At 42.2% G+C, this 14,387-nt stretch overlaps 1 protein-coding gene across 3 annotated transcripts in view; it reads left to right on the forward strand.

The window, feature by feature from the left end:
• Nucleotides 1-2,636: 2,636 nt before the first annotated feature.
• The window catches only part of MAP7 (microtubule associated protein 7), a 124,579-nt gene continuing 112,828 nt past the window's right edge, over nt 2,637-14,387 (forward strand). For all 3 annotated transcript variants that reach the window (XM_062572506.1, XM_062572507.1, XM_062572508.1), the window contains exon 1: nt 2,637-2,704. In XM_062572506.1, coding sequence (XP_062428490.1) covers nt 2,659-2,704 — 46 coding nt within the window. In that variant the 5' untranslated portion in view covers nt 2,637-2,658. The remainder of the gene's footprint in view (nt 2,705-14,387) is intronic.

Here is a 14,387-nt window from a genome sequence, read left to right on the forward strand (position 1 = left end):
ATCCACACTGAGCGTCCCTCCAGTATTCTAGCACTGGCTAACATCAGATTCTTCTGAGGTGACTGCAAAAAAATCCAGTGAATAAGGCTTGATTTAAAAACAAGCTTCTTCATAAGCCTTGGTAATCAGTGAGCAGCTTATGCCTTGAATTTTGTAGGTTTAACAAATATTTTCAAAGAAATTTTTTTTTTTCTAAACAGATGTTGTCTTAACACATATGCAGTAACTTTTGCTGACTGAAAAACAACATTGTACACAGTAAAGGTAGGCTGAACAAAGAACAAATAATTTTTTTTTTTTTCTCCCTGAAGATGGTTCCACAGATGTTTGGATATAGATACATTTTTGGAGTGAGTTGAATCTAACTACATTTCAGGAGAAACATAGCTATTGTTTAACAATTCATACTGCTATTACAGGAGAAGATAATACCATTTTAAGGTAAATTTAAGCACTGGGTAAATCAGTTGTGTTGCTTATGACATGCAAAACCTAAAGGAACTAAAACTTATTTGCACGGAAAGGTGAACCTAGGAAAGTAAGCTCTCCTAATTTGATCCAGCAGTGTGAAATACATCGGTAACAAATAACTGCAACTCGAAAACCTCGCTTTTACACAGTCGAACAAAGTCTTATTGCATTGCTTTATTTGTGTGTCGATACTTTAAAAGCATGCATTCAGTTCTGTATTATTCATGACCTGGGGTACGTGGTAATGCCAGCTACCTGTAAGGTAAGGGAAGGTGATTGTGGAACTGTTTTATGTCTGTACAAGAGCCAGCCAGGCACCAGATGGGAGTTAATTCCTGCTGTTCATTGCTGGCCTGAGCAGAGCCAAGTTGGCTTCTGCAGAGCTGCTCAGCAATCAGCCCTGCAAGTCTTTATCAAGTCAGATGCATGGTTAGGCTGAGCTTGGTTTCCATGTCCACAAGTATCCGCTCACTCTAAGCCACCCAAATCTCAATGGCAGAGGATCTGCTCTCAGAGCATATGGCACCAGCTCTGATCCTTCAAGGACAGAGCAAATAAACTCAGGTGAACTTGCACTGGGTTGAGAGAAACACAGATTTGTCTCTTCACTACGCTTCCTGTTAATCCGAGTTTTTCCAAATATTGTAGAGAAATCTGAGGTGGCTCTTCATGTTACGAACATGGATTTGACAAGGGTTTTTAAGTTCTGGCTCTGCTACATAAAAGCATTTGGACTGCTTCCAAAGCCATGGGAGCAATATCAGTATGCTTGCATGGCACAGATCTCCGGCTAGTAACATCTCTGGATCCAACCTGCCTTCACATCTCTGTTTTGAATAAGCTGCAGCCTGACTGTGGATAATTAACTTGTAGCTAGGGCCTTTTCCAGCTCTCAGCTGAGGTGGATACCTTCATTATGGGGGGACATCAACCTTCATTATAGGGGTAGTAGCATAGCTTTGTGTTCCTCATCTGCCTATGCAGGTAGGCTGTGCATAGCACAGGGAGCACCTTTACAACAGCCTCCCTGGTTTTCCCACGAAAGAAAGTGTGTCCAGCTTGTGGGCATGACTGTAGAGTGGTCACTTCAGCCGGAAACAGTGCTCAAGTATTCTGACTACGTATGTATGGTTTGAAGGTGAAGCCTGGTTTGACTACAAGGGGTGCCCAGTGTCTCATTTCTGGATAGGATAACCCAGTCTATTTCTACAATTACTTGTTCCAGGGAAGAATATTCATTAGTGTTTGTTCATATACTTCATAGATTTCATTCTAAAAATATTCTTATGCCTCTCATGCCTGGTAGCAAATTCTTTATTAGCACAGCTCCTTCTGGCCATGTATAAAGTGCTAACCAGCTTATTTGCAAAGCTGTTAACGCTTACATGTGCACAGCAGAGATTTGTAGTGCCCCCTTTGCTTTTCAACAACCACAAAGAAAATCAGGGAGCCTTGCTTTATATCAGAGACAAGTTGGATATAATTCTGTTCCTAATCCAAGCAATGAAAGATTTTTGTGGCTGATTACAGTGGAGGTGAGGATGTGACCCTTAAGGTTTCAATCCAGATCTACAACTGTTTTAAAAGAGATGCTCAAGAGCCTGGAGAGCACCCGAGGGCCAGCTTAGGCCAGCTCGCAGGGAAGGTCCCATGACTACGAACTCCACTGGAAGGACGGGCTGTGGTGTTGGTAGCTCTTTACACAGCCACGTTTGAGGAGGATGCTTAGGGCGCGGATGCAGCAGTTCAGAAGCTTTTGCCACAGTGACGAGACTACAGCAACGCGGCCGGCCCGCAAGCCCGGAGGGTGCAGCGGCTACGTACTTTCCCGACGCCAGAAACCTGTTGTTCTTCCCTGCGCGGGTACTCGATGAGCTGCGCCAGCGCTGCGCTGTGGGAGGGAACAAAAGGGGACACACGCGGCTGCAGGGCAGGAGGCTGCTGCCGGCAGGTCTCGCTGCGCGAGCGGGCTCTTGCCGCCGCTTTCCAGCGGCCAGCGAAGGGCCGGGGCCGGGCGCAGGCCGGAAAGGGCGGCCGCTGCCCGCCCGCAGGCACCGCTCGGCGCCGGTCCCGCCCTCACCTGCCCCCGGGCGCCTCCCTCGCAGATTCCGCCGGCGGGGGCGGACGTGGCGCCCTCACCTGCCCGCGGCCGCGCCTCCGCGGCCCGGCCCGGCCCGGCGAGGAGCCATGGCAGAGACGGCGGGCGGGAGCGGCGCGGCCCGGCGCCCCCCAGGTGAGGGGGCCGGGGCCGGGCGGGTGGGCAGCGGGAGCGTAGCGGGGCCGGTGGCGCAACAGGTGCGGGGCCGCGTGTCCCTTCCCGCCCGTCGTTATCAACCGCCGCCTGGGCCGCGGCTTGGCGCGTTGTCTTTTAGCGCCGTTACTTTCCGCGGGGCGGCCTGGCCGGGGCCGGGCGGCGGCCGTTACAGGAGCGTGCAGGTGGCGGCGGCGGCCGTTACGGGCAGGTGGCGGCGGGCGCGCGCGGGGCGCGGCCCCCGGCAGAGCGCAGGTAGCGGCCGGGCGCGGGGCGGCCGCGGCACCGGCTGGCGCCGGGGAGCCGGGAGCGCTGCCGCGGCGCCGGGAAGCGCCGGTGGCGCCGCGAGGGCCGCCCTGCGCGGGTCGATGCGCAGGGGCGGCGGCGCCCCCGGCTCCGCGGCCGCCGCGGCCCTGGGCCTCGCGCCGAGGGGGAGGGCGAAGCTTTCGGTGGAAGCAGCGCGCGAACGGGCCCTGTGGCGACTCTCGGTCAGTTAAACACGTTTCCTGCGAGGGAATAAATCTAGGACTCGTTCTTATGTAATGCTGTAGGCGTGTGGTCACAAGCGACAAATGCAGACGGGCCCATCCAGCTCCTGCTCTTCTTTATTAAAAAAGTGCAACACTTTTGTTCAAAATTCCTTTTTCACAAAGTGCTTACAGCCATCAGTATAACATCCAACTTCAGAGAGGATGTATAGTGTTATCCTATGTCTTTCAAAGTAGTGACCACATTAACTTCACTTTCCACAGGAAGAGCTGACTTCCAGTGTTTTTCTTTTTCTTTTAGTGGCATTTAGGGAACTCTTCTAAAGTTTGTTACCGTACTTTGTTACTACGCTCTCTATTATCAGTCATATTTTTAAAATCTTTTATCAAAACTAGGGACATAAGCCGCAAGAAAATGCATGTTTTATGTATATGTTACTTATAGCTTTTAAGATTCACATATTTAAACAGCAGACTTTCCCAGAATAAATTTTATGTTCCTTTCATTTCATGTTATTGTTTTGAACTTGACTTCTGTTTGTTAAAAAGTGGGCAGGAGGCGGATCTGCTTGCACTCCTTGTGAGGTAGCTTGCACAGAAATGTGCTTGTGCTGTTAAAGTTCATTCAAACCTTCCTTGTGTTTCAGATACCAGAGTGAAACTTCAGTTAAGCTGTCTGTGTTTCTGTCTGTTGAGGTCCTTGTAGATCTCGGCGCTGTCACAGTGAGCGCTTTCCGAGCGTTCACCAACAGGAACACCCTCCTGGCGTGTGAGCAGACTGCTTGGTGCCTGTTTGCCCTGGTCATCTGTGAGCAGGTGTTTTCCATGCCCCCTCCCCATGTGCAGGCAGAGCCACAAGGATGGCTTCGGGCCATGAGCGGAGCACCGCTGTCTGGGTCCGGCTCCTGCAGAAGGTCGGCCTTCTGGTTTGGTGACATTACCCTCGGGGTTGATTTCCTGTTCCCATTTACCTTTCTATTGTTTGCTTTTTACGGCTAAATATACAGACTCTCGGAGCTAATCTTGGGGAAAACTCTAACAGTGCTGCAAAGACTTTGCACAGAGGTGATGCAAGCTGATCCCTTTATTGTTAGGCAGATGGTCTGCTGCACTTGACTGGCTCTCTTCAGGTGAATGGCTTAATCACTAGGTGTGGGCTGTGCTTTATGCTGCAGTTCATAAATGCAGAAGCGCCAAACGAGTCCAGTAGGAAGGCTGCGATCTAACTTGTACTAGTTATTAAATATATCTTTCTTTCATAGTTGTTGTTGCTACTTGAGCATCTTACACTGCTAAAAGCTTTTTGGTGATCCCCAGTTGAGAGGCTCTCAGATATGAGGAATTCCAGAGAGAGTTTCTGAGACACCTCAGCTCATAGCTGTCTGCCCATGAGCACACGTGGGCCTCTGCCCATTCCCCCCCGCCAAGTCCATCTTGACCAGATCTGTACATCGGTAGTGATTTGCATAGGCATCAAAAGACCAAAGAGAATGTCGTTCTTTGCCTTTGTTGCAAAGAAAAGTCCAATGTAATCATTTTGCAATTTTTTTCTATTTTTTTTCCTAAGTGGATAACTTTAATATTATTGTGTTCTCAATTTAAAGCGCAGACTCATTGTTAGAAATACTGTATGCTGTTCTGGCTAATTTGTTAGAGAAAACTGTAAGTGTTCTCTCTGGAAGAGCTTGCAAGGAGACTTCATCTGTTGCTGGTTTATCCTGATCTGTTCTCTATGTGAGAATAAAGCAAATTTTAGTTCACTGTGATAGTCAGACTACTTCCGTGGGAGATAAGACTTAATGTTTCAGTATAGGTTTTGGTATAAGGGTTTGACTGGCGAGTGTAGCAGTGCTATCTGATAATAGCTAATATCATTTGTTGTGTTGTGTTCCTCAAGCACTTCACCACTAGGAGGACCTCATGCACCTCTTTAGTGAGAGAATATAGAAGTTAAGGATTTTGTTTTGCAGCTGCAAAAACGTCTTCAGACAAAATTTTCCAATTCTTTGTTTTGTATTGGCACCAGAGGAGGCCAAACCAAACGTTAGTTCAGCAAAAAAAAAAAAAAAAAAAAAAAATTTTGCTCTGCTTCAAATATTCAAGCTTTGTTTATCAAAGAGGAAGGCAGCATGAAGGTAACATTGATTTGAGACAGGATGTTCTATTGTCAAGATAATATGTTCTTACAAATGCTAAAACTATAGAAAGCATATGTGTGGTCGGAGACATTACACTACTTTTTTGTTTTTCTTTCTTGCTTTTTTTGTCCTTAATTTTTTTTCTAACATTAGGTACAGCCCTACTGTGAATATTTTTAACTTCTTTTTTATATTTAAAGGTTAAGGTTCTTCTCTTACCATCCTTCTCTGATTAAAATCTATATCAAACTTTCAAATTCTGGGCCAGATCTTTCAATTATTTCAATAATTTCCTGAACAGTACTGCAGATTTGAGTGCTGTAACATAGTGACTCTGATTTATCAGTAGCTTGTAGAATAAAAGTGATATAACTAAACTGAATTTAAAAGCATGTGGTGGAGGGGTTAAAGCTGAGGGATGGCTTCTATAAAGATTTGTTAAAAGGTTAGTGAACTGCTGTGTCTTAATGTCTTTCCTTGGTCAAGTATTGTTTGTGGGAGGGCTATGCACTGGAGAAAAGTTTAAACAAATCTTTTTATGTGTGCATTGTGTAACATAGGCCATGTTGCTCCCTCTCTCCCCCCCAGCACTACTAATTAAAAAAAATCTATATATTATATATTGCAGTTTGTGGAAAAATTAGACCTGTTAGGTGATGCCTGAGCAGCTGGTTTATGTGCTACTTTCTCTGGAGGAAGACAGTCTCTGCTAATGCAGTTAAACCAGTAGATGCTGTCATTTTACTTGGGTTTTGCATTGAAAATGAGTTCCTGTGTGCTATTTCAAACTTTAAAAATTATACTTTGTAATAATTTGAGACCGTTGTTTTGTTTTTATGATAACTAGTTTATTACTTGTACATATAAACAAATTAAAAATTTACAGCTGAAAATTATTTGTTGTGTCAAATATAATTAAATCTGATCAGTGTAATAATTACCTCAATTATGTAAGTACTATATAATTTTGCAACAACATATTTTCTTATCCACTTGAAAAATGTGCATAAATTTGGATCCGTAATGTAAGCCACAGCATGTTGCTAATGCTGTTGTGGTAACTCTTTGCAAACCCACTTTTCCTGCAGGAAGGATATCCCCAGAATGTGACTTCTATTATGGAAATGCGGCAACCTCCTGGGAACTGTGGCAGAACAGGCTTATGCATGTTACGTGTTAAAGGAGAAAAAGGCTATGAAAAGAAATTGCGTTTGTAAAACTGGTTCAGATTTCATTATGCAGCTGTTTCTGAGTATTGCTTCTGGAATCATGTAATATGCCTTTTATTTATTTTAATGAAAGAAAATATTTATACCCTTGGTGGTATTAAAAATCTTAGAAAATGTGATTTTTTTTCTAAGAATATCTTGGAAAATGTGAATCCTAGGAGTTATAACAAAGTGTTTAAAGAGAGTAGCTCTGAATTGTGTATTAGGGTGACTTGGGAAGAGCAGGCTGGCATTCTGTTCAAATAGATGGAGTTAGCAACCCTGACTCCTGTTGAGTTTGAGATTATTCAGAGATGTAAATAATGGCAGGATTTGTGCTCCAGATTGATAGTTGAAGCGAGAATTGTTGAGGAAAAACTAAAGTAGCAATGCTTGCAAATGTTCTCATATCTTTGTGTCTGATGCTCTCATGTGTTGTTCTCTGAGAAGGCAGCCAAAACCACCTGATCTCTTGTGTTCCCCTCCTAATAAATGCATTGGAAAGTAAGATATCAAGAGAGCAGTGGTAATTAACACACCATGAAATAGTTCACAGGATTTCATCTGTCAGATGCTGTCACTGATAGTACTGGAGAAAATTTTAATTTGGTTTTGGCATGTTGCCTTTTCTTTGAAGTTTATTCACACTTCTAGCAAAAAGGTTAGTACATACATAAGTGTTCTTCATTTTTGGAGTGCTTTATAAGCACTTGGTTCCTTTGACATGTGTACAAAATAGATATTAAAAATATGCCCTACTTAGAGACAGAAGCAGTGGCCAGACTACCTAGTCTATAGTGTTAGTAGGGTAATTAGTGGCACTGTAATTTATTAACTCATGTTTTTCACTGCCCTGCCACATCCTTGTTCTTCACTGCCAATCCATATTAAACTGAGCATTGACTGAAATTATAAGATATGTTCTATGATAGGGCCCGATCTAACAACATTCTGCTATATATGAATAAAAAGTATTGGCTAAGAGTGATCTAATGTGTACCATGACACACACAAACATTGTGCAATTTTTCTAATTAGTCATACCAGGCAAATTCATTTAATTAAAGATGTAACAAGAATTGTTAATGTACATCTGGTATTTGATTGTTGTATTTGTGTTTGAGCTGTTTATGGGACCCACTGATGGGTTCCACTTCATGCCTCTTTTGCTCTGAGGAGTATGTGTGAATCAGAACAGGGCAGGGCTCCCTGGCTTCCCTTCCTCTGTGGTGGTGGTGTGTATGGTTTGTTTTGTCTTGTTTTTTTCCCCTCCTCCCTTTGTCTATGAGACTGTGTAAAGATTCAATTTTAATCCACAGTGTGGGAAGTAGATAACTTGCTTTCTGTTTAGTTGCTTTCAAGGAGCTCAAATTCCCATGGTCCAGTGTATGGCACTGCACGTGGCAGAGGTGCAGGGATGGGAGGCACAACTGGAGATAGCTGCATCTGGGAAAGAGTCACTGCAAGAAATGCCTCCTGTGCCTGGGTGTGTGCTGGGAGGCATGTTTCCTGGTGGAGCTGTCATCTACCCCAGGGTCTCCTGAGTGTGTGTGTGTGTGTGTGTGTGACTTGCCAGGACTCCAGTGGGAGGGAACAAGGTGGGAACCGGATAAGCAAGTCTCCCAGGTCAGGTGGGAGGCTTACCATGGTTGCTGGTAGCACCTCCTGTTCTGCGGCTGCTGTTTAGGTCAAAATAGTATCTCAAACAGGTGCAGTCATTGCAGCACATAGGATAGGTCGTATGCAGGTGGGTAAGCTAAAGGAGACAAAGTCATTGGGGTGGGCGGTACGGAAAATAAAGACCTGAGTTCTGCTTTTCGTTGTGGACCTAGCTTATTCATTATCTCATAGGTAGATATTGATAATAAACATAGTATTCAGCACTCCTACTAGAAAAAATGCTGGGATATGGAACCAGAATTAAAACATTTATTCAAAGAGAAAGGGAAGAGGGATAAACTTCTCCTCTTCTGAGTTTAGATCACTGAAATTCTTCAGAAAGCATTGAGTCTCCCCTCTGTTTCCCTAGTGCGTATTTAAGGAGATGTTCACTTAGATTGGATGGTTTTGCTCTTTTTCTTGAGTTAAAGCACCTAATTCAATGAATGAAGTTTAAGTTCGTGAAACTACTGTGTTTTTACAGCCTTGACTTTGAGATGCAAGTCAACTCATTGGTTATTTCAAGCTGTTAAGAGTGTGTGAGAACTCCTGATGGCAGAATTCTCATTAGTGAAAAAGTTGAAGGTCTCACTTCTTATTCGCTAGTGTTCTATGTTAGTGTTACTGAGTAATGCAAGGGATCTCTTTCCTTCCAAGAAGGTAGAAAGAAGAAATCAATAATTATATCAAATACTTTAAATACCAAAGTTGTTAAAACTTAATGTACTTTTGTGAAACAATCTACCAGATCTTTATCATCTTGTATATGAGTGATGCTTTAGAGACTCCCATACGGGGTAAGCAAATTCAGATGCCTCTGTAGAGGGCAGGTTATTACATTCTTTCTTGCTTCCACATCCTACCGTCAAAAAGACGGAAATGCTGCAGTAGGAAAAAAATAGATGTGTGTGATGTATGAGCTAGTGATTGGCTTAAGAGATTCAAATATTTTTTTCCTGATATAGTGATAGATCAGAAATACCTAATTTTATATATTATACATATATGTATGTATATTTCGAACTTAACACATCAGAAAAAAAAAAGTTGTTGTCTGTCTTTAAGGTTGTTTTGCGCTGCCCCAGATTTGCATGTCATTGAAAATAAGATTTCCAGTTCTTTGATGCTGAGTAAATAGCTGTTTGCTCACGCCAAAAAAAAAGAGTCATACTTTCTGTTGTTCTGGCCTGATTTAATATCTGCTGAAGTAAGAATAGGAGACTACTGAAGGAAATCAGGGAGAGATGAAATGTGGAATTTTGTTAGGGCACATACATTCTAACATCTAGCACTGTCTAGACATTATGTATTTTTAACAATTCCTGAAAATTTTGACACAGTTGACCATTAGTGTGATTAATGTCCATGCAGAATATGATTGCATGTCATGTACAACTTCCTTTGATTATTTTTTTAATATAGTTTTGATTGGCAGGTACATTGAAAAACTTTGGTGCATTTTTGCTGAAAAGGATGGAGGCTTTTAAGCATACCTTGGGCTTACTGATCTTTCTCCATCCCAATCCAGTTGTTCCATATGGGGTAAAACAATTCTATAAATCTAAACTGTCTCATCTCTTCCTGATGTTACTTTTTAAGTAACATTATCACTTTATTTTGAGTCTCAGTAATATGGATGCTCTGTGTAAGGAGGTCAGAAGTAGCTTAGTATCTGCAATGGGAAAGGAGTATGGGTTAAAACAGTACCTTGGCTTGATCTCATTCTTTAAATACAATACATTTAAGCTGAGGGGCAGCTTTCCATTTATTTTTTTAGGCTTTGAGTCAGCATCCTAGAGCAGTCCTGAATTTTTCCTAGAGCAGTCTTTATTTTGCTTGACAAATACCTAGTCAAACACCTAGATTTTTTCCCCCCATCCCCCCTTGTCCTAATGGTCTTTACATCTTACTTTCAGGTAAAACTGAAGAATGGAATAACAGAAGGATTGTGGTCAGTGCTTTAAAAAAGCTAAAGCACCTATGTATCTTCTCTGTTCAGTATACAGTGTTCACAGACCAGATTCTTTTCCTTTATGGTTTCAGTAGTTGCTGGGTATCTGTTACAGTAATTGCTGGGTATCTGTTACAGTAATAATAACAATAAGCTCTTGTAGAGTATTTTAGAAGAGAAAAATGTTTTATAACAGTTACTGAATTATTTCAGAATAATTCTTCTGAAAGTTTTATTCCATTTTATAATTGAAGAAACTGAGACTAGAGGTTGTAACTTGCTTCAAGCCTCAGAAAGCTAAGTGTCAGGAGAGAAGTGGTGAGTAGGCTGTGCTGGCTCCTGAACCTGGCTTGACACCTTGCAGCTTCTGGGATTTTTTGTTTTTATCCTACTGTGGCTGGGGGGAGGAAAAGGAATTGAAGGCTAGAGACTAACCTGTGATATACTTTTGGGTGATTGTGTCTGGGTTTCATGGTAATACCTCATAGTAGATTATATAAATATATATTTTGATGTGTTTGTTAAGATTATTTGGCCTGAAAGTATTGATTTTGGAGGGGAGTGGGGGAGGGAGTTTCTCTCGTCAAACCTAAAAAGAAAGCTGAGACTTCTGATTATATCTTTGGGAATGATTTTTTTTTTTTTTTTTTTTTAAGCAATAACTACCTCATTCTAGGAAAACAGCAGGATAAGGACGTGAAATTTCTTGAAAAGGTATCTGGGTGAACTTAGTGAGTCTTAGGGAATGTGAGAGAGGTCTGGTTGTATACTGTGATGCAGTTCTGGCTTATGAGTGCTGCTGTTTGCAGGGCTTTTTAGGGATGGTTTACCCCTTAGCTAGTCCTCAAAATGTATCTCTTTCCTCCCTGGTAATAGTATATGATCTTGCATTCAACAGGCTTGGCTTTCTGAAATACACCCTGATATGCTTGATGATACGAGATGGCTTCTAGTTCACATACTTCATGCTTTTTCTTGAAAATGTACACGAGCCTTGTTACCACAGTCTACTAACCCTTGTGAAAGATAAACCATCTTGTCTTTGCAAGGATTTCACTTTCTACTAGCTGGCTTGTATTGACCACAGCCTTTTGTCTTCCCCACTAGCAAGGGTTGAGCAACAGGGTCCAGGTGGACAGAGTGTTTTGCAAGGCAGTGATCTTTGAAGGTGAACTCATACGCACCTCATTACGAAGCTCGTTACTGAGATTTAAAAATGTGTATTTTTCGGATATTTAGGGGTGCTAAAACAGTGCTGTGCATGAAAGAAGATAGCATGCTTAGAGTTTAGCCATTGAAAATGATCAGGTTAGCCAGAGTAGACTGTAAATAGGTATCATCGTGATTGGCTTCAGCTTGCTTGATGTTTAATAGGTTGAGATACCAAGGCTTAACACACTTGATGTTAAAACAGGAACATCAATTAGCACATTATAATAAATATAAATATTTCCCAGGTCACAGTATAATTATCCTGTTAGTCTTTGTTCAGACTACTATTTAAGACTGTTACATATCAGATAATACATTGTACAGGTAATTATGCCTATAGAATCTAGTAATGTTTTCTGAAAGCAGTAGAAAATGGGTGTGTTTAAGTAGAGAGGTCTAATTGATGAGTTTGAAAGTGTTGTAAAAAGGAGAGGGTAAAAATTATCTACCATCCTCAGGATACCCATCTGCCCTCATTCCTTCTCCTGAGAGAATCTAACCCCATCGGTAAGAGCACAACCACGATTTAAGTGTTCAGTACAGCTAAAAGGAGGAGATCTCTAAAGGGAGCAGATAAAACAAACGGCTAGTTTACCTTTTATTATTCTTTTGAAGAATTAACAGCCCTGCTACTGAAATTGTCTATTGTTTTGTTCCCTCAAGAAAGTTGCCTTTATCCAGATTTCATAAGGAAGCTGCCTCATAGTTGAGAGGGGGGCTGAAATAGGTATTTTCCCACTAGGGATACAGCACAGGCTTGTCTTCCTCTGCCCTAGCCCAAAGGATGAAGTGAGGGTTTATAAGCACAGCCTGGTTTTCTGCGGCATTGGTACCTGTTTGTATGCATTTCACAGGGTTAACAGGACGCTTAAAAAGACATCACCTAACTTTAGGTAACTTTTTATTACGCTTTTACAGTAGGTTGTAGGTGGTTTGGGTGCCATTTAATTAAACATTTGCGATCACATTGTGGGTTGTCATAGTTTTTAACCACTGAGCCCTTGAAATAAAATCCTGCTGCTTAAGTTGAATGTGCTGTCAGTCCAAATCCTCTGTCAGAAGTCATCTCTTCATTAGTAAGTCAATAGAAAGAAATGTGCACCCATGCCTCAGCTGCCTGCTTGTCTTAGCCCAAATCTGTTTTCATCAGCCCCTGAAGCTAAAATACCAAGCTTTGTCATTACTGTTTTTTGTACATGGAGCAAGCTGCTCTTAGGAAGTGCAGATTGTGCTGCAACAACCAAGGAAGGCATTCCCAATCTTGAAGCTGTTTCCCATGGCTCCTTGGATAACTTCCTAAGAAATAACTATTTTCAGCATCTCCATTTCCCTATTAATCATACCTGTAAGCTTGAATCCCCTGCAGCCTGGTGTATTTTTGTGTCAGATGCTTCATATATCTTTTAAAACAACTATTTAAATAGATCAGCAATTTTAGGTGATGGGTGATGTTTTACAAGTACCTCTAGAACCGGACGTTTAAAAGGGACAGTTCTTTTTCACCAACTTAAAACAGTGAAAGAAAAGCTAAACTGTCATCTAAGGATTGTCTTCAATTATTTTTGTCCTGTCCTGTTTAAAACCAGTCTTAGACATATAAGAAAAATATTTATGGTACTAACCACAGTCCAATTCTGCATGTGCACTGTTAGGTATTTATTTGTGGTCGGCAGGTAAGCAGATGGGATTTGAGGAGCGGAGCCGTGTTTTTTCTGACAGTATGAAGTAGTAGCCTGTATTAAGGACTGGAAGGCAAATTGCTGGCTGAGGTGAAGAACAGCTTGTGTTGGTGCTTTTTTTTTGGTGCTTTTTTTTTTTTTTTTTTTTTTTTTTTTTGTCCACACCCTTTATTATAAAGCGTCTTTAACTGATTTAGACAAATGTCATCATGTTTAGCTTGTGTGTACACCCAGAAAATCCAAGGTGTAGCTGAGTGGCAGGACACAGCCAGGAGGAAGCAGGAGGCAGGGCAAAGGCAGGCTGTGGGCCTGGCTCACAGCTAGTGCCCTTCAACAGAATATTGCTGTCCTGGAGGATTTGAGCCGAGGAGGAAGAGCGAGTCTGCTGGTTGCCTGGTGCTGTGCTTTCGTCTGTGTGCTCGGCTGCTGAGTGGCGAGCCTGAGGTGTGAGGACTGAGCTGTCCTGTTGCCTGAGCTCCCTCCCGCACGCGTCTAGAAAGAGCATCCTGGGCCACTATGATACATATATCATCACATCAGCTGTCATCGACTCTGACTCTTCTTCCTCAGAGTTGTTATTCATATTGCTGAGCTAACCATACAGTTGCATAAACTGCATTTTTGATATGAGCCACCAAAAACCTATTGTCAGGTAAAGCATGTGCCATCTTGTGCCTCTTGCTTGTTGAGGAGACGATCAGTCTACGCAAACTTTGTGAAGTCTTAAGCACGGGGTGGGGGGGAATACTGTCAGTTTTGACATAGGGTTTTTTAGTTTGTATTTTTTTCTTCAATGGCATTTTGAAATAGTGAACATGCATTGGAAGACTTGGGGCGGAGGAAGATTGTCTCACATGTGCAACATCCAGTGTTTTGCATAGTGGCTTTTGGAGCCATTAAGAACAGAGCAGATCTGAGCACGAGCCGTTCTGGGAACACGCAGGTTGTAGAACCTGTAAGTGCTCTGTTGTAAATGACTCAAGAAAATCCAGAATGCCAACGTATAAAGGAAAACTTGGGCAGTTTTAATCATTTTGTTGTTTGTATTTTGTTCATTTTGCAGAAGTGAATGTTTATGATCATTGCATCATCAGTTTTACAGCACTGGAGAATATTCACTTCAAAAGTCCTTTTATAGTCTGATATTGTCTTTACAGACTAGACATGCTGATCTTGAATTTTCACAGCGAAAAAGAATGTTCCAACACCTGCCTGTATGTGTGGGTGTATGCCTGCTTAATGCAAAAGGTATGCAGTGCATAGAAGGTGATTAAGTTAAGGGAAAAAATACTTATGAGTACATGGCAGAAGATTCATCCTCATTGTTTTA

This window comes from Rhea pennata, chromosome 3 (assembly GCF_028389875.1).
Source record: "Rhea pennata isolate bPtePen1 chromosome 3, bPtePen1.pri, whole genome shotgun sequence".
Lineage (NCBI taxonomy): Eukaryota > Metazoa > Chordata > Aves > Rheiformes > Rheidae > Rhea > Rhea pennata.